The 26,430-nt window shown below is 48.5% G+C and overlaps 2 protein-coding genes across 4 annotated transcripts in view; one reads left to right on the top strand and one right to left on the bottom strand.

The window, feature by feature from the left end:
- Window positions 1–26,430, bottom strand: part of Fstl4 (follistatin-like 4) — a 433,607-nt gene that overhangs the window by 129,453 nt on the left and 277,724 nt on the right.
- Window positions 1–26,430, top strand: part of LOC148002862 (uncharacterized) — a 115,240-nt gene that overhangs the window by 57,574 nt on the left and 31,236 nt on the right. Inside the window, exons 3-5 of one of the 2 annotated variants that reach the window (XM_087574946.1) lie at window positions 12,412–12,535; window positions 18,021–18,126; window positions 26,177–26,322. In XM_087574946.1, the coding sequence (XP_087431072.1) occupies window positions 26,193–26,322 (130 nt within the window). In that variant the 5' untranslated portion in view covers window positions 12,412–12,535; window positions 18,021–18,126; window positions 26,177–26,192. The remainder of the gene's footprint in view (window positions 1–12,411; window positions 12,536–18,020; window positions 18,127–26,176; window positions 26,323–26,430) is intronic. The other variant, XM_087574945.1, reaches the window with a different exon arrangement.

The raw sequence follows: 26,430 nt of genomic DNA, 5'->3' as shown, positions 1-26,430 counted from the left end.
TGGGAGAGGATATGAAAATGTCTTCCCTCTTCTATCCTGGGCCACCCTTTCAGGAAGGTTTGAGGGGACACTCAGCTATGACTAGCCTTAGGGAGGACCTTTCCCTTGCCTGAGCTCTGCACAGCTAATGTGCATAATAGTAGCCCAGAGACACCGTGGGCCTGGGAAGAACTTTATCCACAGGCAGATCGTGAGGTTCATGGGCTTTGGGGGACCCCAAGGTAGTAACTATGAAGACCTGTTGTGTTCCAACTGGAGATAATTCCCTCTGTCTGTCTTGTCCCTCACTGGTCAGCCCTGGACTCAGATGATCTTAACCACCATCCTGGAGAGAGGACACAGGACTTAGACCGCCCAGCATCACCCCACAGTGGCTTTCCTTTCACGAACGGGGTGGAGAGCATTAAGGGGGTGGTGTAAGCTGAACCTGAGACACCCTTCGCAGACCCCAGGTTTGAATGATTGTTTCCCAGGTGTTGGCTCTGTGTGGGAGGCTGTGGAGCCCTTAAGAGATGGGGCCTCAGTGGAGGATGTGGCTCATGGGGGCGGGGATCTCGCTCGGGGTGAGCTGACTGGGGGACACTAGGTGGTTATATAGCTCGCATTCCTGCTGAGATGGGCTGTGCCCTCAAACTGTGGACAAAGTAAACTCTTTCTCCCTTAAGTCACTTCTTGTCTGGTATTTTGTCTCCGTAGTGAGGAACATAAATAACACCGAGGGAGAGGGCGAAGGGCTGTGGTAGAGACTGGTGGTCTGTGCTAAAGGGGCCCTGATGCTTACAGACCATTTTCCTGAGCGGTAGATAGACCATTGCTTCAGTAACCACACAGGGGCCACACCTACTGGAATATAGCTGTCCTGAATCTGGCAGGGTGGCATGTAACGTGAGCTCGGGGTCCCAGTACAGCACCTGGCAGCACCCCCAGAGAGGGCTTGAGAGACAGGCTGGTACCCCATCCTTATGTCTGCCCTTCAGCTGCTCATAGGCAGTCTCCTCTCCCTCTAAAATTACCACCCCGGCTCCTGCATCCCGACTGCCACATTTTGCCTTAACAGTTCTGTGATCTTTACCACTAAAGCAGAAATTTTGTGTAAGCGTCTGGCACCAACATTCCCACCCAAGTGGCTGTGTTATCCCAGCCTCGGTTGCCATGTGTCATTCTGAGGTCTATTTTGAAACCGTTAAGCTGTGCAAAGAGCAGGAAGCGTTTTGCTCCCAGATCTAATTCGCGAGGCACCACGAGTTTGCTGGAATTTAGCTTAAGAGGAACAGATGTTTAACTTGATGTAAATTTGTGAACATTAACAATCGTTCAGCTGCCATTTCTGAGCAAATTCAATTAACAATAAATGCCACAACCAATGGGCTTATCTTTTGGATACATTTCCACTAACATAGTGTAGTTCTTTGTGTGGAGGTGACAGAGCCTCAAAGTCCTAAGAATTCCAGAGAATCGTGAAACACACAAGACGTGGCCTCTTTACAGTCCCCAAACCTACACAGGTGAATGTTTGCAAAGTCATGCGACCTGGTGACCCAAAGCTGGGTTTTGGAGCTGCTAAGTGGACCAATTACTTGACATCAACTCAAGCATACTATGGAGGTGTCTAAGCTTGTCTGTGGCCTCACCTGAAGCCACTTAAGTCTCCAGTTTCCTTTTATAATCTGTGTCTCAGTAGCTCTACCTGTGGCAAGTGATTCAGGCCGACTGGCTCCCAAGAGAGCCTGGAAGGGACATCTGAAGGGCTTAAGAGAGAAAGGGAATCCAGGCTATATACATGCAGAATGTATCTGCCTCTACCTAAGGAGGAGAGGAGAGGAGAGGAGAGGAGAGGGAGACAGAAACAGAGAGACAGAGACAGAGAGAGAGACAGAGAGAGACAGAGACACACACAGAGAGAGAGAGAAATCGAGAGAGCCGCAAAAAGAGACAGAGAAAGGAACAGACAGACACACATGGGGGTGAGGGAGAGACAGATACAGACACACATGGGGGTGAGGGAGAGACAGATACAGACACACATCAGAGACATAGAGAGAGGCACAGAAACAGAGACAGAGAGATACACAGAAAGAGACAGAGAGAGGAACAGACAGACACACACAAGGGGAGGGAGGGAGAGAGACAGAGAGACAGAGAGACACAGAGACACAGAGATACAGAGAGAGATAAAGAGAGGGACAGACACATACGCACAAGGTGAAGGGAGAGACAGACAGGCAGAGACACAGATACAGACACACACACACACACACACACACACACAGACAGACACACACATGGAGAGACACAGAGAGAGGATGAGAACTAAATACATCTCTTAACATCGAGCCCCCACTCCTCCACACATCAGGCATGTGCTAGACACTACGCCTAGGTGTAGGGACAGAAGAACATGGCACAGGATGGTTCATCTTGTATTGTGGGTTTTCCAGCTGTCACAGACATGGCTAGATTTGTACTTGAAAGGCTTGGTTCTTTCAAAGGTCACCTGCTGGCATTTGGCAGGGCCATATCTTGGGCCAGGTGTTTGGCAGGCAGGCATTCTGACAGCCGGTGGTGGCTAAGGAGAACTGAACGGTAACATCTTCTTAGATGTCTCAGGGAGCTCCAGCATGCAGCTGTTCACCTTCCCAGAATGCAGTGGGAGTGGCATCAGGCTGGCAAGCAGTCCTTGGCTAGTTTCCACCCGGTCTTTCCCTGGGGTATCTGCATTTGTCACCTCCGTTGATGGTGAACTTTCTAAGTTGCAGGCACAAAGCCCATTAGGGGACCACAAAGAGAATCTGTATAACTAGGGCTCTGCAAGGCCTTCAGTGCATGAGCTTTCTGCACACATGTGAACGCGCCCACACACACACACACACACACACACACACACACACACACACACACACACACACACGAGCAGATCTCACACCCGAATCTTCAAATTCACTGGAGTGGGCCTGGTCAAACCCACACCAACACCTCACACGGACAGATCATCTTAAGTTTCACCCCAGAACCCAGTGACTTAAATGAACAAAACCTACCCAGACCTTTGTTAGGAAAGTGGTACGTTTGCTCATGAATGCGGGGTTCCGTTGATGTTGCCACACAATCTGCTACTTGACATTTACAACCCTCACTTTCATTCCTATTAAAGAAAGCAAAATTGGCTAGATTCCTGGGAGAGGGATCACTTACGCTTTTTATGGCTGACTGGAACATCCATCAGGTGGCCCCGGAGTAAAAGAATAATGTTTGGGAATTTAAATAAACGCTAAAGCCCTCTTGGCACTAAGAACTTTACTTTTTACTGTTGTGTTAGTTGAACTCCCGCCCCTGCAATCCACCCTAAGAAATCACACGTTCCTTTTGGGATGTGGGTACTACTTCTTCACACATTGGGGAGGGGCTCATCTCACCGGGTCTGTCCAGTAGCTCAGTTGCTGGCTGCTCCCTACCCCCACCCCTCATCTCTGCCCCTCAGCAGCAGCCGGAGAGCTGGGACCAGGGTACAGCTGGATGGGGAAGTTGGAGGGGATGAATATGGCGAGAGGCTTCCTTGTGAGACTGGACACGTAGCCAAGGGAAGAGTCCCACTGTTGGGTGGAAATATCTCAGCTCCACAGGTGTCAACCATAGCAAAAATGCACTTTCTTGGCACTTTAAGCTGCCCTTGTCTTTGAGGAATGACTGGATTGACTGATGGCCTGTGTCCGGAGTTATCCCTACCTCATGTCGTGTCTGAGACAAGGGCTACCGGGCTCCAGGGTGAGGTTCAGCTTCAGCAGTCAGGCAGAGCACTTTATTCTCATGTGAGCTAAAGAACGAGTCAGGAGTGTGTGCACTCGTCTTATCAAGAGTCCCCAGGAGACAGCGTACAGTTCCAGGGGGTGCCTTCTATTGTCACAGTAATGGGGGGAGGGGAGGCTTCATGGCATGTAATGGCCAGGTTCATGGTAGCTCCATCCTGCTTAATAAGCCCTTACTGGCTGGGAATCTCATTTGAGTTTTGGAATATCCTAGTCATGGAAGTGAATGATTGACCATGTGAGCAGATGAGTAGGCCAGAGTGCTAGACAGTGTCTCACTGGCTGGCACTGGCTGGCACTGCCTGGGGGATTATCTCAGGGCTTGCTTTGACACAGTAACTGTCAGTCTCCCCACTGAGTCAAAACGCCACTAGATTTCAAAGGCTGCTGGAAGACTCTCGTCTTCTTGGTCTGAGGGGCAGTTATTGGTGGCAGTGAGGAGCTACACTTGATACGCTAATGCTCTGAGTGCCTTGCCTGTACAAGTTCCACAGAGCTGGAGAAGCGGCCTCCTGACGGTCTCGAGAGGCTTGTCCTAACCCAGGCTCCCAGAACACAGCATCTCAGAGAGAAGCTGAACAGGTTTAGACTAGACAGGATTTGGGGGATTTCCTGGGGTTTCAAGCCTGCTCTATACCTTTTTGTGTTGGGAGATTGGTCGTAAATCCCAGGTCAAAACCAAACAAAGCTAGCTGGGAGCTCAGAGCCAGATCAGCGGTGTTGTAGACAGAGCATGGGTATGTGTTAATACTGGGGCTGCAGGATGGAGGGGAGAAGGCTTCTCTCCTTCAGTCCACCCACTGGGACTGTTCACACTGGAAACTTCCAGGATCCAGCAGCTTATGGAGGAGATGTAGAAAAACTTGACTCTGTGGATGTCAGACCCAAGTGGGACATTCAGGCTTTTCAACCTGCAGCCTCAGTAGCAGTCATGGGCCAGCTTCAAGTTTGACATCCAGAGAAGGGCTTGGTAATGGGCAGTGAGTGATGTATGAGGGAAAGGGGCAGGGCGGATGGGAAAGGACCCTGGCTGCTCTCCTCCGAGTACCCCCAAAGCCATGAGTTATTCCAGACACATCTCTGCCCGGGCTGTACGTGAAACACCACAAACGCAGTAGCGGGATAAGAGTCTGAGGATAGGCTGTCTCTCACTACATTCCCACACCAAGAAATCCCCTTGGCCCTCTCTGCCTTCCATATTCACAAGTTCTCCAAGGCCCAGCACAGCTGCCTAGCTGCTCTAGTCCAGCATGGAAATGGATTCACATGCTTTGAAAGGGTTCAGGGCCCAAGGAGACCTTGGGAGGGAGAGATCCATGTCCAGATTCCCAGAGGAGGAAGCAGGAACACCTCTGGAATTGTGCCAGGACCCAGAGAAGTGGGACCAGCAGCATGTAGTCCGAGGCTCTTCGTGCCTCAGAGCCTGAGCAAGGACCCTGCCTACTTGTACCCTGTGTATACGGTGTAGCCCACCTCTACCACGAATGTGCATACATTGCCTCAGGTCGGGTTTGTCTATACTCTTTGGAATTAGACTTTGAGAATGTAGATAGACAAAAGTTCCTCACAAAGTTTTTTGTTTTTCCCACCCCCCTCACAAAGTTTTGATACAGAAATACACTGTGCTATTCATTCTCATTCTCTCTCTCTCTCTCTCTCTCTCTCTCTCCCCCCGTGTGTGTGTGTGTGTGTGTGTGTGTGTGTGTGTGTGTGTGTGTGTGTGTGTGTATTCTTGCATGTCAGGGGTTCCTCAGAAATCCCATCTGCCCATGCTAATGGCCCCTAATGAAACCAGAAGCCCTCAGTGAAAAAGCCAGTCACTGCCATCCTTGAGTTTCATTTTCCTCATGAATAAGTGCTCCGAGGAGAATGATGACCTAGTAGAATTGTCAGAAGGAAGGTGTGGCACTTTCATTTCTCCCACAAGGCCTGCAGCCCCCGGATCAAGGGTAAGTACAGAAAGGACAGTGGGAGACGCCTCACACTCACGGGGTTTGATTTACACCAAGTGCTAGTGGTAGGCAGGCACCCCCCCTCTGTTCCTCATACACAGAGATGTGGATTTGGGTGTGCGTTCCAAACACAACACACTATGCCAGGAGCTCAGCCGCAGCCCGTCCCTCTCTTGGTTTACCTCTGAGCCAGCCCACCACAGGCTGCAGACCCAAGAGCAGAGGTGAAGGTTTTGGAACGATGTAGTCAGCTCCTTGTTTATTATTAAGAGACCCAGAGTAAGAAAGAGGCTCAGTCTGAGGATAAGACCCTGATAGAAGTCAGGCTATGACTGCTGGCATTTGGTATGGCGCACTATTGGGGGCATTTTCTGCTCCAGCGACACCTCTTTTCTCTTCTAATTCAGCCACTCAGCTCTTGCAAAGAGACCTCCAGAGATGAGAATAAAGCTGGGGTCGAGGCTGAGGCTAGAGGTGGGGAGCTGAGCTATGAGAGAGGAGGATGTTCCCCAGCCCAGGGAAGCTGTAAGAACCCTGTGCTTACGAACAAGGCTTCTTACTGGCAAATCTTATTATCGTGAACACACTGGAACATGCTGCCATTTCTGGTCAGAGTCTTGGCTTAGAGACTCAAGAGGCTGGACTTAGCCCAGACATCCAGAGCCCAGAAAACCGAAGTCCACGGTGATAGACTTGCCAATCTTTTAACTGAGAAGAGTTATTGGTAGCCAATTCCCAGAACAAGTGTCCCTTCTAGCGGCCACTTCCTGATTTGTACCTCCCCTTCCTTCAAAAGCCCGCTAAAGAGTAGCTGTGTTGGGGTAGAGCCTTTAATGTGTGCTGTAGTAGGGCCCTTCAGGGTGCTGGTAAGCCTCGGTCCCCTGACCTGGGTGCTGGTTGCACCTGACCTAGGTGCTGATTGCACAGATGTTTTCTATGGGGAAGCTCATGAGCTATATGCTTATGAAACTTTTCTATGTGTTGGACTTTAATAATTGTTTTAGTTAGCAGGTAGCCTGGCAGTTGGGGGGAATGCTCAGTAGTTAGAGCACTTGTTATGTAAGAATGAGTACCAGAACTCAGAGCTCCAGAAACCCATATAAATGCTGGCTGGACATGGATGGTGGGAGATAGGGGTCCCAGGAGCAAGCTGGGTAGGAAGATTAACCTTATCAGCAAGCTCTGGGTTTGATTGAAAGACCTTGCCTCAATGCATAAGGTGGCTGAGTGACTGAGGATGCTTCTTGATGTCCATCATGGGCCTGCACAAGTATGTGCACACAGGCACATGTGCCCACACAGTCGCAAAAAACATGCATAATACATGTGCATAAAAAGAAAGAAAACTAGCCCATTGTTTCTCAACAGCTGAAAGACATTAACTGCATACCTTAGCCAAACTCAGGCTTGGGGACAAGGGACGGGTGGAGACCAGGGTTTCTGGAGATGGTCAGAGATACAGAAGCACAATGGCTTTGGCTTATTGGCCTCTGACTCTTTGCCTTTGGTTAACAAGCTACCCAGGGCTGAGTATCTCTTCTGGTAGAAACTGCATAGCCCATCTTCTAGAATAGTCACCTGAAGAATTTTCCAGGCCTGAGACTCTGGGGAGAAGTCTGTCAGAGAAGGAGTCAGGGGATCCCATAGACATCCTCACATCCTGGCCTCACTCTTACCCTCGACTCTGGAGAAAGCATGAAGGACTAGGCTGGAGAGCTAGGATGGTATTTCCCTGCTCCTGGGCTACCAAGGATTGAATTGAAAGACATGGGCAAAACTGGGTCTCTGCCATTATGGCCCCGGCTTTTGGTTTACAGGACACAAATATGGATATTAAAGACTGCCTGTCCAGAAGGAACTAACATGAGTCCTTGGTATCTTCATCTCATGGGATAGTCATGCCTCATATAGCTCTTAAGTTGGGCATGGACAGTCACAGCCTGGCTTCCTCTTGGCCTTTCTTAGTCAGCTCCTCCACCCGAAAGAGCCACTGTGACTGAGTCCTGACTTGTCTTTTTTGGATGGATTATGTCTCCTTTCTTTCTAGAATGTCTTCTCTGGCTAGTTTCTGTTTTCTGATCCAGATCACATAGTCCACTAACTTGTACCATTAGTTTTCTTTCTACTGTAGAGGGTAACACCCAGAAGCAGATGGAGCCTCACAAACCACTGTGGGGGGAAGGGAGGCTCTATCAAGACCGGCTGTGGTTGTTACACCTACCGTGCCCACAAGAGATGTCTGGCAAGTGTGCAGACAGACTAATTAACCCTAGGCATTCCCCTTTCAGCTTGCTTACACAGAGGGAGTAGAGGGAAGTGCACTCCACCCCAGGAGATAATTTATAACCATGCTGAACATTTGGCTTGACAGGCATCGCTGACCTGGATGCTTACCCTGTGCTGAGAATTCATAAGCATGTGAATTACTGTCTGGGCTTCTAGATTTAACTTTAGATTTCAAGTTGAACACCGAAGTGTTCTGAACTGAACAACAGTCCCCTCATGTTAAGGCCCCATAAAACACACTTGTCTGTCCTCAGTCAGCCTCCCAGGGTCCTCCCCATTGCCCCCTAGCCTTCTCAGCAGTACCACTTTCTCTATGACCTGCAGGCAAGGGATGGCATCAGGGATTTTGCTACCTGCCAAGGCAGGACCAGGACACCGATTAAGGAAGTCATGTCTAGACTTGTAACGAAGGCCCCACACTCATTCCTCCCTCTTGAACATCTACTTGCTTTCCCCCTACCTGACCGGCCCTATGGCATGTTGTCCTAGGACTTCTGCAGTCCTGACCCTCTGCACCTGCCACCTACACTCTTCATCCGCTCCGGCATATTCTGACCCCATGTCCTGAGCTGTTCTCCCATGAGTCCCTCTGGCATTTGGTACCTAATGTTGGGTGGAGAGAAACTCCAGTGTTTTCAGCCATGCTGTATCTACTCCAGGGCACAGCTATTTCGGCACCTTCCCAGATTTCTCCAGATTCATGGGGCATGATGGGGTCATAGAGAGACCACATGCAGTATGTGTTCAAGACACATAGCCGCTGATAGGATGGGTGATTTGTACTATCCTTCATCATTCACCTGCTTCTGGGGTGAGGGTTGGGGGAGCCATGGAGATCTGTGGCTTCTGGGCAAAGGTCTGTTCTCAGGGAATTGGTGGAATAGAGGCTTCAGACCGCTTATTGCTTGATTTGAGTAAACAGCCCACTGGGTAAGGTCTGAAGACCATAGCTTGCCCTTGTACATGTACGAGCCAGCTCTTGACTCTAGGATGAACAGGTCATCCAAGAAGGGGAATTATGGCTGTATTCTAGAAGATCATGTGTCTGTGGACCAAATGATAAGGCCAAGGAAGTGGCCTTTCCAACAACCACCAGACTGACCAGACCCTCTGTGGCTAATCCATTCACAGACTTCATCTAGACAGGAGGGGAGACACAGAGGGACGCACACTTTTTGTGATTCACTGGGGTGTGTAAGCATGTAATGGGAGTCCAAGACACGCCAAGGAGTGGATCTGCGTCCACTTATCACGATTATGTCTGTGCCAATAAATGGCCATAATTATAGTTTTAAATGGCTTTATGAAACTAATGGATCCAAGGAAATGGTGGAAGACTAAAAGAAATGAGGCCATCATCTGGCTTGCAAACTTCAGATGAGAACATCAGCGGTAATTCCAATTTAGATGCCACCCATTTCTTTAATGAAATTCTTTGCTCAGCTCCCGCCTTTGAGTCCCCAGTTTGATGGAACACAGTAGACGCCATTGGCTTTTCAGTTTCGATTCTGCACCCGGGAGCCAAGGACTATCTCATTCCTCAAGACACTGAACCGAGGCTGGGGAAGCAGCTTTTCACACTTCTCTGGGGACTTAAGAGTCAGTTTTAGTCCCCTAGGTGGGCTGGGCAACCCCTGGGGTCTTGCCCCATTTGGCAAAATGCTGATCTTCTGAGTCTTGCTTGGCTCCTAGCTGGGTTAAGCCTCTTCCCTGTGTTTTCAGAGAACCCATTGTCTCTGTTCCTTGCTGCCCACATCTCTTCTGTCGTAGAACAAGAGCCCAGCACAGACAAGACAATTTTGTTTATGGCTGCTTTGACTGAGGCGGACATGACCTACCACTTCCGGCATGCTACAGGACAGTCACTTGCTCCCCCAAACATGAACACCCCATACTCATAGCCTTCTCCTAGCTTCCACGGGGCCTACCCCCTCCTGAGTGAAGACAGGGACAGAGAAATGGTGAGAGTCCTAACAGCTTGGCTCTTGCTGACATCAGCCTTGAACACCCAGGGTGTGAGCGCTGATGAGATTGGAGACTCAGAATCCTCCCTCTTGTCCTCTTTCCTGTGTGCTTATCGTTTGGGGCTTGAGGACAATATTCTTAGACTATAAAAGCAAAACCCTAGGGCAGGTAAACTGTAGGTCTTGGCAGCTGCCTGCAAGAGGCGTATGAAGAAGAGGAAGAAAGAAAGCACACGGTGTTTGAGTTAAGTCAGCATGTGTTAGAGGTCAGCCATGTGTTGGACAAATGGCTGTATAGCAAAAGGCAAGGGGTTTGAGGATCTTCAGAGGAAAACAGGGAGAGCCCAAGGAACTAGAAAAAGCACACTTAGACTCTGGCCAACATCCAAAAGAAAGGGACAGAAGAGAAGACAGAGGGAAAGCAATGCCTTTCTGGATCAGGGTTCAGAGGTGTGGGGAGAACATCATGGCAGCTCAGTAGAGACTGCACAACGCATGAAGACTCTGGGAAGCACATTACCTCATCTAAGGAATAATGATTCCTCCTATCTCTTTGGCATAACTTATATCTACCTTTTTGAGGGGTGGTGCCTAGGCCAGGTGACTGATGGGATTAACTTATGTTTTGGGTAGCTTGGAGCAGCCACCATCCAATAGTAGATGTAGACTGCATGTTCTAGACCAGAAGGAAAAGAGCTTTTCCTTAACGGCTCTCCAGTGCTATGTAACATCACCTCTCTAAAGAAGTGAACCCAAAAGGATACTACCCAGTTGCTCCTTTGAAAGCCCAGAGCCTCCTGAACTTCATGTACAGGTCAAGGCATAGCAGAGCAGAACTGGTCTGTTTGCTAGAAGCTCAGGCCTCCAGCTCCCACTTCTGAGCTATGATAACCCATGTGCCCATGTTGTGGGGGTCCAGGAGGGTGCTAGACAATAAAGAAGTAGCCTGCGTTTTAGTAAGTCAGATTCCCAGCTCTTCTGTGGTAGAGGGGAACGTTTGGGGGTGTGGAAGGTTCTGGAGGTTGAGTCTCTTTCCAGAGGAAGCACCCCCTTGGGCTTGATTCTGGGGAGTTCACTGGGCCAACAAATCTCTCTTCCTGGTGGCTCTGTGTATAGAGAACATCACAGAGTGACTATCAAGGGGACATAAGTCACCCTGCTGCAAAGCAGTCTCTTTAATACTCTGTAGCCACATTATAAACCCATTCTCTGCACACCCACTAATAAATGCCTCTGCCCCACATCCCATTTCCTGATATCTCTAAAGACACCAGGGGGAGGCCAGGGAGTCATGAAAGACACATAAAAATGCAGTTGTAGACGGGCCTAAAACCCATTTCTTTGACGCCTAATTGATGGGAAAAGCTTCTGGCCCCAGAGAACTTAAAGACCCGCCATGTGGATATTTGATTAAGTGTCCCCATATCACAGACCACATGCAACCAGAAATCATTATCCAGTAATTGCAAATACATTAATAAAATGATGATGGGGGTTTGCTCAGGACATAAAAAGGGAATAAAATAACTCACTCAGATAACTCCATAGCACTGTGCACTGTGCCCCAAGATGGGAGGGAGCCTCCAAGGTAACGAGAAGCTGGAGTAATCTGGTTTCGTGTCCAGTACTTTCTACATGGTGTCTGGTGCCTGTTTCTACCAGGCCTGATGAGGATGGAGGTGTAGCCGGACTTCAGAACCACTGTCCAACCCAGGTGTATGTGCCAGAGGCCTTCAAGGTCACTACCCCATAGCACAGGTCTAGCAGCCCCCAATACCCTTTGTCACAGGGGGTGGCCAGTCTCCCAGGGGGTGTGCTGTATATGATTCCTTCAGACACCATCTCTCTCCTAACTAGAAATAAATCTGAAATAAAACCTGTACAGTCACCTGAACATATGTGCACGGACTATCCACGGCTGAGATCACTGTCCTCAGCTGGAGGCTGGCTTCTTGCTGGATGGTTAAGCAAGAACTCAGGAGCCATAGCTCAGCTACAGAGACAGAGCCTCCACAGCCCCCTCTAGCACGGTTCCTCTCAAGGGCCTATCGGGTGTGTAAAGGTAAGGGAGGGGGAGGGATGTGAGGAGTCAGTAGAGGTAGGACAGGTGGGATATCTCATTCTTAACTTCCTCATGCTTCTGTGTAAAGAGAACAAACTCAGGTATCAACATAGTGTGTGTGTGTGTGTGTGTGTGTGTGTGTGTGTGTGTAAGCTTGTGTGTGTGCAAATTTCACGTCCTATCCTTTCCTATCTTACCCATAAGGCAAGAGAGAGTTTCACAATCTCTACTATGATGATGGATGAGCCCCTAGTGTCCTACAGCCTGACCCTGTCCCTATCAGTGCCACAAACCCGTTGTCACTTGTATATCCAGGCCCACCACCTGTTTTGTTCTGTTGCCAGATCTGCATATGGACCTCCCTGAGAATCGAGATACCCTGCTGGTGGTTCTGAAAGATCGATAGCGCTCACACAGATGGGGCTGCACAGAACCCCCCAGGAATCCAGAACAAACTGGGGACAGACGGTGAGCTGGGGCTTAGAATCTATGGTACCTCACTTAGGGAGTGACAAGCCTGGGATGAGAAAGAAACCACCCTGGAGAGTACACAGCGTGTAAGGGGAGGACTATGGGTCATGGGGCAAAGCAGCAGAGCTCAGACGATGAGAGGGCTGGAGAAGGGGTGAAATTAAAGCCAGCTGGGAATCAAAACAGACAGGTTAAGGCTGTCTTATGCCAAAGCAGGAAGAGAAGTCCTGTATGTTTGTGCACACACACCATCTTTGTGTCATGCTTACTCAGCGAGGAGGCAAACACTGGTTTTTAATCCTAAACACAGTGGCCTGGTGTCTCCATTCTTACAGGGACATGGGGCAGCTCCCCACATAGAGATCTAGAGGACCTGTTGTAGGTATCAGGCCAAGGATGCTACAGGGTAGCTGTGGAGAACAGAAGGTCTCTGTGCCTCATCACACACACAGACACAGACACAGACACACACACACACACACAAATGCACACAGATACTCACACATACATGCATGCACACACATTCATGCACACATACTCACACATTCATGCATGCACCACACTCACACTCACACACACACGCACGTGCACACACACTTTCACTTACACACATGCATGCACACACACTCTCACACACATGCACTCGTACACACACATGCACACACACATGCATGTACACACGCACTCACACTCACACACATTCATGCACACATGCACACACACCCTCACATTCACACACATGCATACACACTCATACACTCACACGCATGCACACACACTCTCACATACATGTACTTGCACACAAACATTCACACACACATACACTCACACACATTCACACACATGCACGAATACACACAATCACACACTCACAAACACACACACACACACACACATGCACGCACACAAGCACGCACCATAAGAAATGTCAGTCCTGCACAGAAGACAAGTTCAGCCTGGTGGATGGCAGAGTGGTGGTAGCAAAGATGCCCTCTTTACCAGTTTACTCTAGAGGCTTGGGACCTAGGCAAGCTGGCAGTGTCCCAGATTCTCAGATCTCTTACTTCCCTGACCTCTGCCTAAGCAGGCTCCTAGAGATGGACAGATACTTGGCTGATTTTAGCTCCTGCTGAGTGGGAAATGCCCCTGGGAATGGTGACACATTTTCAAAGGAAAAAAAAAAAGCATGAAAGCCATCTCTCCACTGGAAGTAGGTAATTTGTGAGTGATGAAGTGTTCTCCCTCTGCAGAGAGAATGGGAGAGAAAAGAAGGCCTGGAGCCCAGGCTGCCTGGCTGAGTCTCACCGTCCTCCTGTATCTTATATTGCAGTTCATTAGGTGTGACGTTAGAAAGAGCCGCCAGGCATGTGGTGAACAGTTCCATGCAGAGAACCAAACTGCAGCCTTAAAAGTTCTCCTTTTCATAGTGATTCTAAGAAAGTTGGACAAAAGAAAACAAACGAAAAAAACCCAGACAAGGCCACATCGTCTGTGTGTGTGTGTGTGTGTGTGTGTGCGTGTGTGTGTTGTTTATATGTCCATGTAGAGGCCAGAGGTCTTTAATGTTGTTCCTCAGGAGCTGTCTACTTTACTCTTTAAAGTTAGGGTCTCTTACAAGTTTGGGACTCACCAAGTAGGTGACAGTAGCTGGCTAGTCAGCCCCAGGAATCCCCCTGTCTCCACCTCTCCAAGTACTGGGTTTACAAGTGCAGACTTTTTTTCCCTACATGGGTTCTGAGGATTGAACTCAGGTCCTTGCACTTGTATGGCAAGCGCTTTACAGACTGACAGAGCCATCGTCCCTGCCCTGCTAGCCTCTGTTTCTCTTCCTTGGCCACTTGCCTTTATGCTGTGCCTGTGTGTCTTGCAGCCGGTGCTACCCATTTGCTTTCTCCAGAGAACTTAAGTTTTCTAGGTGTTCATGAACCCCATGCTCAGGACATCTGCTTCCCACCAGCCTTGGAAAACCCAAAGGCCTGGAACTCTCCAGGCCCTTCCTTTCTTCTGAGGATGGACAGACTATAACAACATACCCAAGGCTGGGTGCAGTTTTGGAGGGTGAAAGTCCAAGATCAGGCAAGGCCTGATCGTGGGCCACCCCTGTTGGCCAATCACCAAGGAGATCTCTCTTGTCCCATGGTGGATTGTTATGCATTCTGCTAGGGGCTCAGGTCACCTGTCCTGGAAAAATCCATTTCATTTCAATTAGCAAGCAGTAAAGCAGGGTGCAGGTTTCCTTAGCAACCGTGGAAAAGCAGAACCTCTCTGGACCCATGCTCTGCAATGTCTCTTGGGCTAGCCATGCCAACAGAAGGCAGGCGTACTTCAGCTGGGGTCCGATGCTCAGACTGTCTGGACTCCCAAAAGGTTGGACCTGGGTCACTGTCACTCCCTACCAACTCCAGCAGCCTCCGAACATCACAGAAAACTCAAAGTACCTCTCATTCTTCTGGAGTCTCAGTTTCCACTCTTCTAAACCCACATGCATCAAGTTATTCTTATTATCTTGTTGCTATAACAACATACCCAAGGCTGGGTACAGTTTTGGAGGCTGAAAGTCCAAGATCAGGCGAGCCCACATGCTTTGCTGCTGTTGAGGGCCTCAGAGTTGGGGGTGTCGCGATAGTGGGAGTGCATCACAGGGACTGTAAGATCTTCAAGGACCCAGAGTCAGTTGTCCGACTCACTCCTTTCCCTGAGGAATCTCGCTGAGGCCTTAATTCCTGTCAGATAGCTGTGCCCCATGACCTAGTTACCTGGCACTAGGTCCCTCTTCTGAAAGGGCCCTCTGCCTTTCGATTCTCACATAGTGGTGACCAAGCTCATGACCTTCTGGGGGACAAATCACCTTCACAAATCACAGCACCACACATGTTTAAAATACAGTATTTGGGCGTGAGGAGATGGCTCACAAGCAGGAAGACTTGATTCCAACCCTGGCACCCATGTGAGAAGCTGATATGGTGGCACACAGAGATAGGAAGATCCTTGGGGCTTGCTGGCCAGCCAGGCTAGTGGGCTCCTTGAGCAGAGAAAGACCCTGCTTTTAAAAGTAAAAATGGGGGCTGGGGATTTAGCTCAGTGGTTAGAGCGCTTACCTAGGAAGCGCAAGGTCCTGGGTTCGGTCCCCAGCTCCGAAAAAAAGAACCAAAAAAAAAAAAAAAAAGTAAAAATGGGGGCTGGGGATTTAGCTCAGTGGTAGAGTGCTTACCTAGGAAGCGCAAGGCCCTGGGTTCGGTCCCCAGCTCCGAAAAAAAGAACCAAAAAAAAAAGTAAAAATGACAGAGAGCAATGAAGGAGATATGTGCATATACTTGACATCCAAGTGCAAGTGTGTACAGACAGACAGACACATACACACATACACACACTCTTTCTGTCTTTCACATACACACACTCTCTCTCACACACATACTAACTCTTTCTCTTACACACACACACTCTGTCTTTCACACACACACACATACACACTCTCTCTCTCACACACACTCTCTCTTACACACACACTCTCTCTGTCTTTCACATACACATACACACACTCTCTCACATACACTAACTCTCTTACACACGTGCGCACTCGTGCACATACACACACTCTCTCTCTGTCACTCTCTCTCTCTCTTGGTCTTTCACATACACATACACACACACTCTGTCTTTCACATACACATACACACACACTCTGTCTTTCACATACACATACACACACTCTCTTTCTCTTTCACACACACTCTCTCTCTCTCTCTCACACACACACACACACACACACGCACACACACACATGCACACACACACCCTCACTTAGAAATAGGTATTTGGTAAAAACTACCATATGTTTGAGAGAGGACTCTGACCCTATTCTTGAAATGGGAAACTTTTGTAACTGGGGGCTACAGTGTGGCACCGTTGGCTCTGTTGGCTCTGCTGTGCTCCAGACAGGGAGAGACATTTTTATCAAAGGCACAGGGCAGGCTTACTGGGTTTCTGTTTACTCTGCCGGAGCTAATTCTGTATCCGGCAGCCATTTCAATTCAATCCCCGGACTGTGAATTTCTCCAAGCAACTTCTATTTAGTTAGGGCCAGAGTCTCAGAGGGTGGTAATAAATATCAAAGCCCAGGATGACTGAGGGAGGCAAAATAAGAAAACCCAAATCAAATATGATTATTGATCAATCCTGAACTGCCTTAATCATTTCTATGCTAATTTCAAATATATACGTACATATTGGCATTTTCATTACATAAATACACTGGCATTTTCAGCTGAGAAAATGTATTGAACAATTCCACACTGTACTCTTTGGAGAACAGCAAAATAAATAAAAATAGAATAAAAGGCACAGAACTGAAAATGTGGCAGATTCTTACCAGCGCGAGATAGCCTTTGAAGCATCTTTAGATGTCTAATGTAGCATTATTTTGGAAAACATTTGAAAAGCAAAACCATGTGCACCATAAAAGGAAATGAAATTTGGACTGGCAAGATGGTTCAGAGGGTAAAGGTGCTTGCCACCAAGGCTAATGATCCAAGTTCAATCCCCGGAACTCACACGGTGGGGAGGGGAGAGAATCAACTATGAGTTGTCCTCTGACTTCCATACTCATGCCATGGTAGAAGCAACGTGCACACACACAAATATACACAATGACTAAAACGTAAAAAAGTGAAATTCAAAATCTCCTCTTACTACCAATCGGAAGCCACCCATTCTGTGACACTTCTATTACTTCTTACATCTTTTATATTCCGTTACTAAAAGCAATGAGTATAAGCTTCTCTTCCTCAGTGGCAGAAGTGACACTATGTGCAGTGTACCCTGAGGTTCCCGTCATCTCTGGGAATGAGACAAAGCACACCACAGGGCAGGGCCTGGCGCACACAAGTCACCCTTGCTGTTTGTAGACTGAGGCGTCCCAGTCAAACAGCTCTCCATCTCTGCCTTTCCTCTACTGCTCGAATCACGGCAGATCGCCACTTGTTTAACACGTGGCCACGCGTTTCTTGTTTAGCTACTTGTCTTTTCTAGAACTCCTAATTCCCCGTAAAATGCATCGAGAGGTGTGGGGAGAGACAGCTCAATGGATAAAGTGCTCGCTGCATAAGCCCGTGAACAGGAGTTCAGAGCCCCAGAACACACATAAAACACAGGCAGGCGTCTTAGCACTCCTGAGGCAGAGCCAGGAGATCGCTAGAGCAGTGTAACGTAAGCTCTGAGGGAGACATCAGATATCTACTTTGAACTCATGCATACACTTGCACATTTGTGTACACACACACACACACACACACACACACACACACACACACACTGCATATGCATGTCACAGCCATGCAAAAAACCTATTGGAAGACAATGCACATGCTTCCCCCATCCTACCATTAAGGTCCTGCTTTTTTTTTTTTTTTTTTTTTTTGTCTTGTTTTTAGGGCAGGGTCAAGATTTGACTTTATTTATTTATTTTGTCTTGTTTTGGAGACAGGGTTTCCTAAAGCCCATGCTGGCTTTGAACTTGGCAAGGAGGTAGACAATGCTGAACTTGAACTTCTGAAACTCTTGCTTCAAGCTCCCAAGTACTGGGATCACAGGTATGAGCCACCAGGCCTATTTATATTGTGCTGGTATTTGAACCCAGGACTTCATGCGTGTTAGACAAGTACTCTACCAGCTAAGCTACAGGCCCCAGCCCCGTCTTTGATCTTTGATCTTTTGGCTGAGTGGAATTAATGCCTTTCCTGAGAGTGAGTCAAACCGATTGACTATTACATCCTTATCCTAACGTGAATGGGTCATTATCAAGGTTACTTCCTTTTTACTGAAGATACGGCCTTCTCCACAGTGCTCTTGAAGGTCACTAACTCCTAGGACCAACAGATCCTCCTGCCTCAGCCTCCCATGTAGCTGGAATTCTAGATGGGAATTGTCATGCTAGGTTCTCATCTTCCAGGCTTCTGGCGCCATTGATCTATCTCTTCCTGGGATTTGTTTCGCTGTCCACCTGGCTTAGCGCTGTGTTTTCTTGGGCCAGGTTTCCTTTCTTTGATTTCTTTTATATTTGGCTGGCTATACCTTTTTCCCCTAGTAAGCCATCTAAGTCAGACTCAGAAAATATAAACATTCTCCTGAATATAGGGCTGAGATTTTGTTTGTATGTATGTATGTATGTATGTATGTATGTATGTATGTATGTATGTGCCCATGAAAGTAAGAGGAATTATCTATGACTAATGGGAGAGTGAGACAGGAGAGCCAGACAGGCAAACACGGCCACAGTCTATGAGGAACATGAATTAAAATGCCCTTATGGAACTCATCACTTTGCGCAGTGAGTATAAACACTAATACAGTTTTTAAGGAGAGAAGGAGGCGAGAGAGATGACTTATCATCTGAACCTATCATATAATCTTATCCTTAGGATCTTATCAGATCTTATCATGAGGATTGGAGTTTCTAGAAGCCATGTAAAATACCGTGTGGGGGTGGCGGCCCATCTCTAATTCTAGCCTCTGAAGGCAGAGGCAAAGGTCTGTAGAGCAAGCTGGCTAGGGAGAACTGGCCATATCGGTGAGCTCTGGGCTTGATTGAGAGATCCTGACTCAGTGGATAAGGTGAAAGCACAATTCGGATGGTTCCTCACACAACCCTGGGGTTTCCAAGTGCAAGCACACACACATGTATACCCACACATTTGTACACAAATATATACATACTATGTACACCTGTTCTCTGTATGGCTCCTGGTTCCTGCTCATCAGTCCCCTTGTATGCGACAGGTTGAATAATGCTCTCATAACGTACTGGGTGATCTTTGGCTTCGAGCATCTCATACTGGGATGGGGAAGATATGCCACCAGACAGGCTCAATCAAAACCAGAGCTTAAAGAAGCTCAGGCTCACTATTCCCATCCTCCCAATAAGGAACAGGTTTGTCAAGTCTTCCAAAGATGAGTAAGGACGTCACTTTTCCTAAGTGATGTTTTCTTTGTCTCTCATTAGTGTGAGTGTTGTACGTCAGGGGTGTGGGGGCTGTGTTTATGTGTGTGTGTGCACATGTGCATCCATGTGTGCACATACAAAGGTCAGAAGAGGACACTGTGTCCTGTTCTATGACTCTCTACCTTATTCCTTTTGGACAGGGTCCCTCACTGAACCTGGGAACTAGGCTGTCAGCCAGAAGGACTTAGCGATCCTTTTGTCATTATTCACCACAGGGCTGGGGTTGCAGGGGCAAGCACTCACACACACATAGCTTCTTATATGAGTAGTGAGGATTTGAACAGATCTGTGTAACAACCACTTACCCTCTGAGCCACTCCCTAGCCGGGAAATTATTTTTCTTGATTACTTTTTTTTTTTCAGGTTAAGTATGGCGTAGCACAGGCTAGCTTCAAACTCACCATGTAACCAAGGATGACCTAGAACTCTTGATTATTTTGCCCCCAACCCCCCAAGGGTTGGGACTCTAGGCATGCACTACCACACCCAGTCTATGGAGGCTAAGGCCTGAATCCCGGGCCACCTTAAATACTACCTTTAGATCTCGGAAGTTGATCGGAAATGTGATTGGTTCTTTGCTAGAGAAGCTTTTGTTCCAGAAAGGATGTAAAATGGCTTCAGGGACCTTAGAGTGTGTTGGAACTTCAGAATTTGAATTGAGTTCAGGTCAAGAGCTCTAGTTCTACTGCCAAATGTCTCTCGCAGTGCTGAGGAATCCCAACCGTAGCTCATACCCCACTCCTGCCAGGGTGGGAACCCCAGGCCTTTTGTTGAGAATATGAAACCTTCATAAGGTCTCTTCCCAACCAGTTCTGGAGAGGCAGAAGAAACAGAGTTTGGGCAGAGTGTCACAGAGGGAGGCAGACGGGGCAGAGAGGGGCAGAGGCAGACAGAGTGGGGCACAGGAAGCAGAGCAGAGCAGAGGGGCAGAGGGGCAGAGGGGTAGAGGGGCAGAGGGACAGAGGGGCAGAGGGACAGAGGGACAGAAGGGCAGAGGGGCAGAGGGGCAGAGGGGCAGAGGGGCAGAGGGGCAGAGGGACATAAGGGCAGAGGGGCAGAGGGGCAGAGGGGCAGAGGGGCAGAGGGGCAGAGGGGGGAAGAAGTGGGCAGACTCAGCATGAAGCCTCTGGACTTTCTGAACTTTGCAGCTGGGACAAGCAATCCCAGGGTCTAGAGAAATCCTTTCAGGACTCCCTAGGACTAAGCAGGCAGACTAGCCCCTGGTTCTATGGGAGGCAAGTGTGGAGGTTGTGAGGAAGCGGGGTAGCATTTGAGCTCAGGGGCACACCCCCATCCCACAGCCCCCCCCCCACTTTCCCACGTTCCCCTCCAGCATCCTCTCTAATTTTTAAATGTGTGGAATGTTAAGTCGCCTGGTCAGAGAAGACAGAAGATGGAATGTGTTAGCGGCAGCTCGAGATGGCCATGAATTTTACAAATGGCTTTCTAGAAAGCCCTCATTCAAGTTCACAAATCAGTCCCATAACAACCCCATTCCACACCTCCACGGATGGAAACGGACGGCTTTTCATTTCAGCCAAGACTATCTGTCCTGAGCCTAATCCTGTTCAAGCAGCATGGACCGCTCAGAATGAGCCTTGGCTTCCCAAACGGCATCCAACCTCAGAGGAGAGACCCTGGCTTGCCATGTCCACACGGAGAGGACCTGGGTGTTCTTACTGAAGTCCAGCAGTCGTGGGCTGTTCCAGCCAGCATGCACCAGAGGACTCACACGTCACTCAGAGGCAGGGATCCACTATCCTCCAAAGCCATAGCTAGGTGGGCAAGACTGTTTCAAAAACAACCACCAGTGGGTTCCCCAACCTTCATTTTCAGCAAATTATCTTTCCTTCCTCAGTTCCTTCACCACTAAAATGAGGCAGAAGGCCTGTTTCAGCCAGGCTGAGAGCGTGTGTGGGTGGAGGTGGGGCATGGGGGCATCAAGGTGTCAAATTCTTGGCTCTTGAAACTCGGAGCAGAGACAATTTTCTGAAAACTAAGGTTTTCAATTTGCAGAAGACAGCCTTTTTTGAAAAAATAATTTATTTCCAAAGCTCTAAAACCTTGGCTTTTTATAGCAAGAAGTGGAAGTAGGCAGCTCATGAACTCCAGGGCACACGCTGGGAAGACCGAGTGACTTGGTGGGAGGGAGGGGGCCGGGCTGGAGAGACTATCTAGAAAGCATCCTGTGGCTGGCCTCTCCTCCTTGGAGGGGGTCATTAAGACCCATGTGAGAGCCAGCTCAGGGTGGAAGGGCAAGGTTCTCTCTCCTGCTCAGAGGCTTGTGACCAGAGGCTGCTAAAAGAGTCTGTGAATGTTTTAAAAAACTGGTGGGCACAGTGGAGAGACTTGACAGTTTCCCAGTTTCTCAGAGCTCAGGGGTGACAACACACAGAGTCCTGAGGTGGGAAGGACCCCTGGAGATTCCCTGTGGCACAAGACCAGGAATCTGACTCTTCTGTCCCTCAGCAGTCTTGTGGCCACCCGGCCCAGTTGGTTACTGCTGGCTGTGCACTTTCACTTCCCAACCCTGGAAGCTGCTTGGGCCCAGGGATTGGCTTGGTCCCTCCTATGGTCCAAGACGGAGGAGCCTCTAGAGAGTGGCAAGAGAATGGGTGCCAGGCAGGTAGTCAGAGGCCAATTCCTAGAGATTGGGAGAAGCAAGTGAGCTGACCATCCGTCTTGCCTGCTGACCTGGTAAGTCAGAAGCCTGGGCAGACTTCATTCTCCTCCCTGTAAAGCTGTGGTTATAGAGCGATGCTTCCCTCCAGACGGGCTGACTTTTCTTTCAAGGGTGCCTATCAATGCACATGTGCTTTTGTGTGCACACTAGTGTGTGTGTGTGTGTGTGTGTGTGTGTGTGTGTGTGTGTGTATGTGTGTGTGTGTGTGTGTGTGTGTGTGTGTGTGTGTGACCTCTCACTGCCTGTTGGTCTGGAGACCCCTATCCTCTGCTGCTGCTGACTAAATCTGGGAAATGCCGGACATCTGTAGCAGTCTTTGGTTATGTGCACGCGGGACTCCTGAGGTAGATTTTAGCAGGGCCATGCCATTGTCAATGTGTACTTTCCATGTTTAAACTGAGTGAGTGCCATTCTGACAGGGTAGGGACAGGGGACTGTTCTAGCTTGTTTTTTATTTGTTTGTTTGTTTGTGGGATAAAACGACCATGCCAAACTAGACCTGGAAAAGCCCACGAGGCCTCGACCCTACACAAAGAACTTTAAGTGACTAAGGAAGGCTAGGATTGGGATGGTCTTCCCCAGGGCAAGAGACACCAACCGGATGGCCAGTGCCAAATAGTCAACCCTTGAAAACATACATACAGGAAATATTATATGGGCTCAACAAGTTATAGTTATGAACATATATATATATATATATTTGTAATACATACATACACATACACACATATATGTGTGTGTATGTGTATGTATGTATATTTATATGCATGCAATAGCAATTTATGAGAAAAGAGGCCATGAGTTTGAATGAGAGTAGGGAGGGGCATATGAGATGGTTTGGAGGAAGAAAAGGAAAGGGAGAAATGTTGCAATTAAATTACAATCTTGACTGGAGAGATAGCTCAGAGGTTAAAAGCACCAGCTGCTCTTCCAGAGGTCCTGAGTCCAATTCCCAGCAACCCCATGGTGGCTCACGACCATCTGTAATGGGATCTGATGCCCTCTTCTGGTGTGCCTGAAAATAGCTACAGTGTACTCATACAAATAAAATAAATTACAATCTCAAAAAAATTTTAAAGTTCACTGTGTTGTGTACCTACACTGTCATTTCTAAGTCCACCTCTGCTCCACCATGCTATAATCCCAGGCTTCCTCCCCTGCTTTGATAAACCAACTTTGCTTGGCTTGGCTCATCCTGAAACAAGTCCTTTCTTACATCATACGTAAGGATTCTGTTCTGTCTGAGCCGAGGTCCCCAAGCAGAAAGGGAACTCCTCAAGGCTGCTGGTGGCCATGCTGGGCTGTGTCCCTTCACCATCGCTGACACACACAGAGAAAGGATGAGTTTTGGGCATATCCCATGGACCCACTGAGCCTGGACTAGGAGGTAGAGTTGATGAGCTCCTCTGGGAGGAGGGACCTAGATAGGAAGGATCATGTCCAAGAGCCCAGGCCCAGCCGCCTCTTGCATAAATAGACCAACTCAGAGGGGGACAGGTTGGAGGCCCCCGTTACCTATGTTCTCAGGTGGGCACCAGTACCGAAAAGGGTGGTGGGGAATCCTACTTCTGAGTAAGCTGCAGGGACGGCACAAAACTAGACATTCACAGAGGATTGGGGGAGAAACGACCGGGATTGGAGGTGTGGCCGCCTGGCATGCCTGCCTCCCTGCCCAAGTCTTTCCATGGGCCTGTCATCTCTTTTCAAAGCTCAGGTCAGTTTTAAACAGCAAGGCCAGAGGTGTGGCACAGGCTCAGCTACAGGCTATGTTAGTCCCAGTGTCCACCAGGTCCGTGAAGCCTGGGTACAGGGCAGGGACCCAGGGGAACCCGTGGGCAGACTCAAGCAGAGACCTGCAAACGGTTAATCTATGTGATGACTTTCCTGGCAAATGAGAGGGGAAAGAGAACATGTTTGAAATGGGGTCCATAAGCTTAGACCAGGGTAAGAGCAGTGACTTGAAGGGGAACCGGCCCTGTCCTGTTAAGATTTCTCTGTTCAAGTCTGTCTCTTTTGGGCATTGAATGCTCTCCCCCTTCCCACCCTTCCTCTAATAAAGAGGGGGGGGAGGCACTCAGTGCCATGCACTGAAATGATTACCATTACCAGTCATAGGCACCCTGGCCGGCAGCAAGTCAGATGCACAGGTTGGCTGGGAGTCGGGAGAGGGATTTCTAAAGTCTCTAGCCTTTACTGTCCATTTTGCAGAGCGTTGTTTAAAAGGCTCTGAGTTCGGCTAAGGCTTGGAGCTGTCATATTGACACTTTCTAAGCTGAAAGGATTCTTTCCTTGACCTCTGCCTTCCCAGATAACAAATCCATAGATGCTACCCCCACACCTTCAGGGCCTTCTCATGGCGAGTTTGCTTCTCCGGCTCACTGTTAGGATCCTATGCAAGCCCAGATTGTGGGGACTAGGGTGATATCGGGACTAGGATTACAGGGATGGCAAATCTTGGTAGTCAGCTCCTCCACCAGATCTGTAACCAACTAAAATACAAGCTTGTTGGGTACTCCTGTGAGGGATTTCCTCAGTTAGATGATCTGGAAGGGAAGACCCACTCTAAGTGTGGGCAGCCTCTTCTGGTAGCAACCTAGACAAGAGGACGCAAGCGAAGGACACTTTGTTTTGTGGCTGCTTGCCTTTGCACTTGCTGGAATGTTCCTTTACCTCTGCAGATAGGGAGCTGGGCAGCCCTGGGGAGAAGTGTGTTGTCAGCAAAGCTGGAAGGGCAGAACCATCTAAGCCCTTTGACACAAGGCATGGAGTAACAGGATTTGGTGTTTGTCCTGCTGGTTTCAGTCTTTTGGTCCAGTATTTCCTCACCACGACCCTTTCCTTCCGCTTGGGATGGTAATGTGTGTTCTGTGCCGTTGTATGTCGGAACTGTGCAATGTACTTTTTGATTTTTACAGAGGTTTAGTTAAGATATTGCCTTGAGTCTCAGAAACAACTGGACCTTTTAAATTGTGTTGAGACCGAGAAAGACTGTAGGGATTTGGAAGTTGGACTAAATGCATTGGCCAGGAACATATGGAATGGGGTGGTTCGAACGAGAATGGTCCCACAGGCCCATAGATTTGAATAGTAGGCCCCCAGTTGATGAGATACTTTGTGAAGGATTAGGAGTTGTGGCCTTACTGGAAGAGCTGGGCTTTGAGGTTTCAAAAGTCCACACCATTCCCAATTAGATCCTCTTAATCTGCCTTGAGGTTGTTCCCTCAAGATGTGAGCTCTCGGCTACTGCTCCAACACCATGCCTGCCTGCCTGTACCACCATGATAGTCATGGACTCACCCTCTGAAACTGTAGGCTCCCAATAAACTCTTCTGTAAGTTGTCTTGGTCATGGTATATTCTCTCTCTCTCTCTCTCTCTCTCTCTCTCTCTCTCTCTCTCACACACACACACACACACACACACACACACACACCCCACACTTAATATATGTGCAAAGGGGCCAATGCTCACCCTTAGCACCTTCTAAAGCCTATTTTTACAGTGAATTAGTAGTAACCTTAATCCAAAGTTAACTTCAGGCTCTGACTTTAACACAAGGAAATCTGTTATGGTCCCAGTGATCCTTTCACACAATCTGTATCCGAAAATATTTTCGCTTCATATCTCAAGTTAAAGAGCGTAAATATTATGATTAGTGTCTCTGGGGTTTGCCTTTCAGTCAATAATATATACGTGTGTGTTTCTGTAATAACCCAGCTTCCATGATTTGTGAGCCTGCCTTTATGTTTACTAAGTTTGCTCGCCTGGAGGGGGAACCGAGGCAAGGCAATAAGATTCCAGAGGCAAAGACCCAACTGATGCGATTACAGTGGCGGGGAAACAAGAGATGGTGCATTTAAAAAGCAAAGTTATCTTTACATCATCTAATCACACCGAGGGAAGAGGTAAAAATGAGATCATAGAGGAACTGATGTCTCTGATACCCACTTTAATTTCAGGCAGCGAAGAGCAGCGATGTATCACCCTCCAGAAATCCTAATAAGGTTCCAGGGTAACAGAGGAGGGCCCCATCTCTCCCAAGACGGCATCCCCACCACGCCCCCGTGTCTTCCAATTATCGCCGAGACGGATGCTCCCTGGCACGGTGAGTTTAATTGCCATCTTGTGCTATAATGATTTCTTTTTTCCTAAGGCAAAACTTGGGGGAGTTAAATCATCGAGAATAAAACTGTTCAATAACAATAATGGAATT

This window comes from Rattus norvegicus, chromosome 10 (assembly GCF_021556685.1).
Source record: "Rattus norvegicus strain SHRSP/BbbUtx chromosome 10, alternate assembly SHRSP_T2T, whole genome shotgun sequence".
Lineage (NCBI taxonomy): Eukaryota > Metazoa > Chordata > Mammalia > Rodentia > Muridae > Rattus > Rattus norvegicus.
The sequence above is the reverse complement of the archived record's forward strand: the minus strand, read 5'-3'. Positions and strand labels throughout refer to the sequence as shown.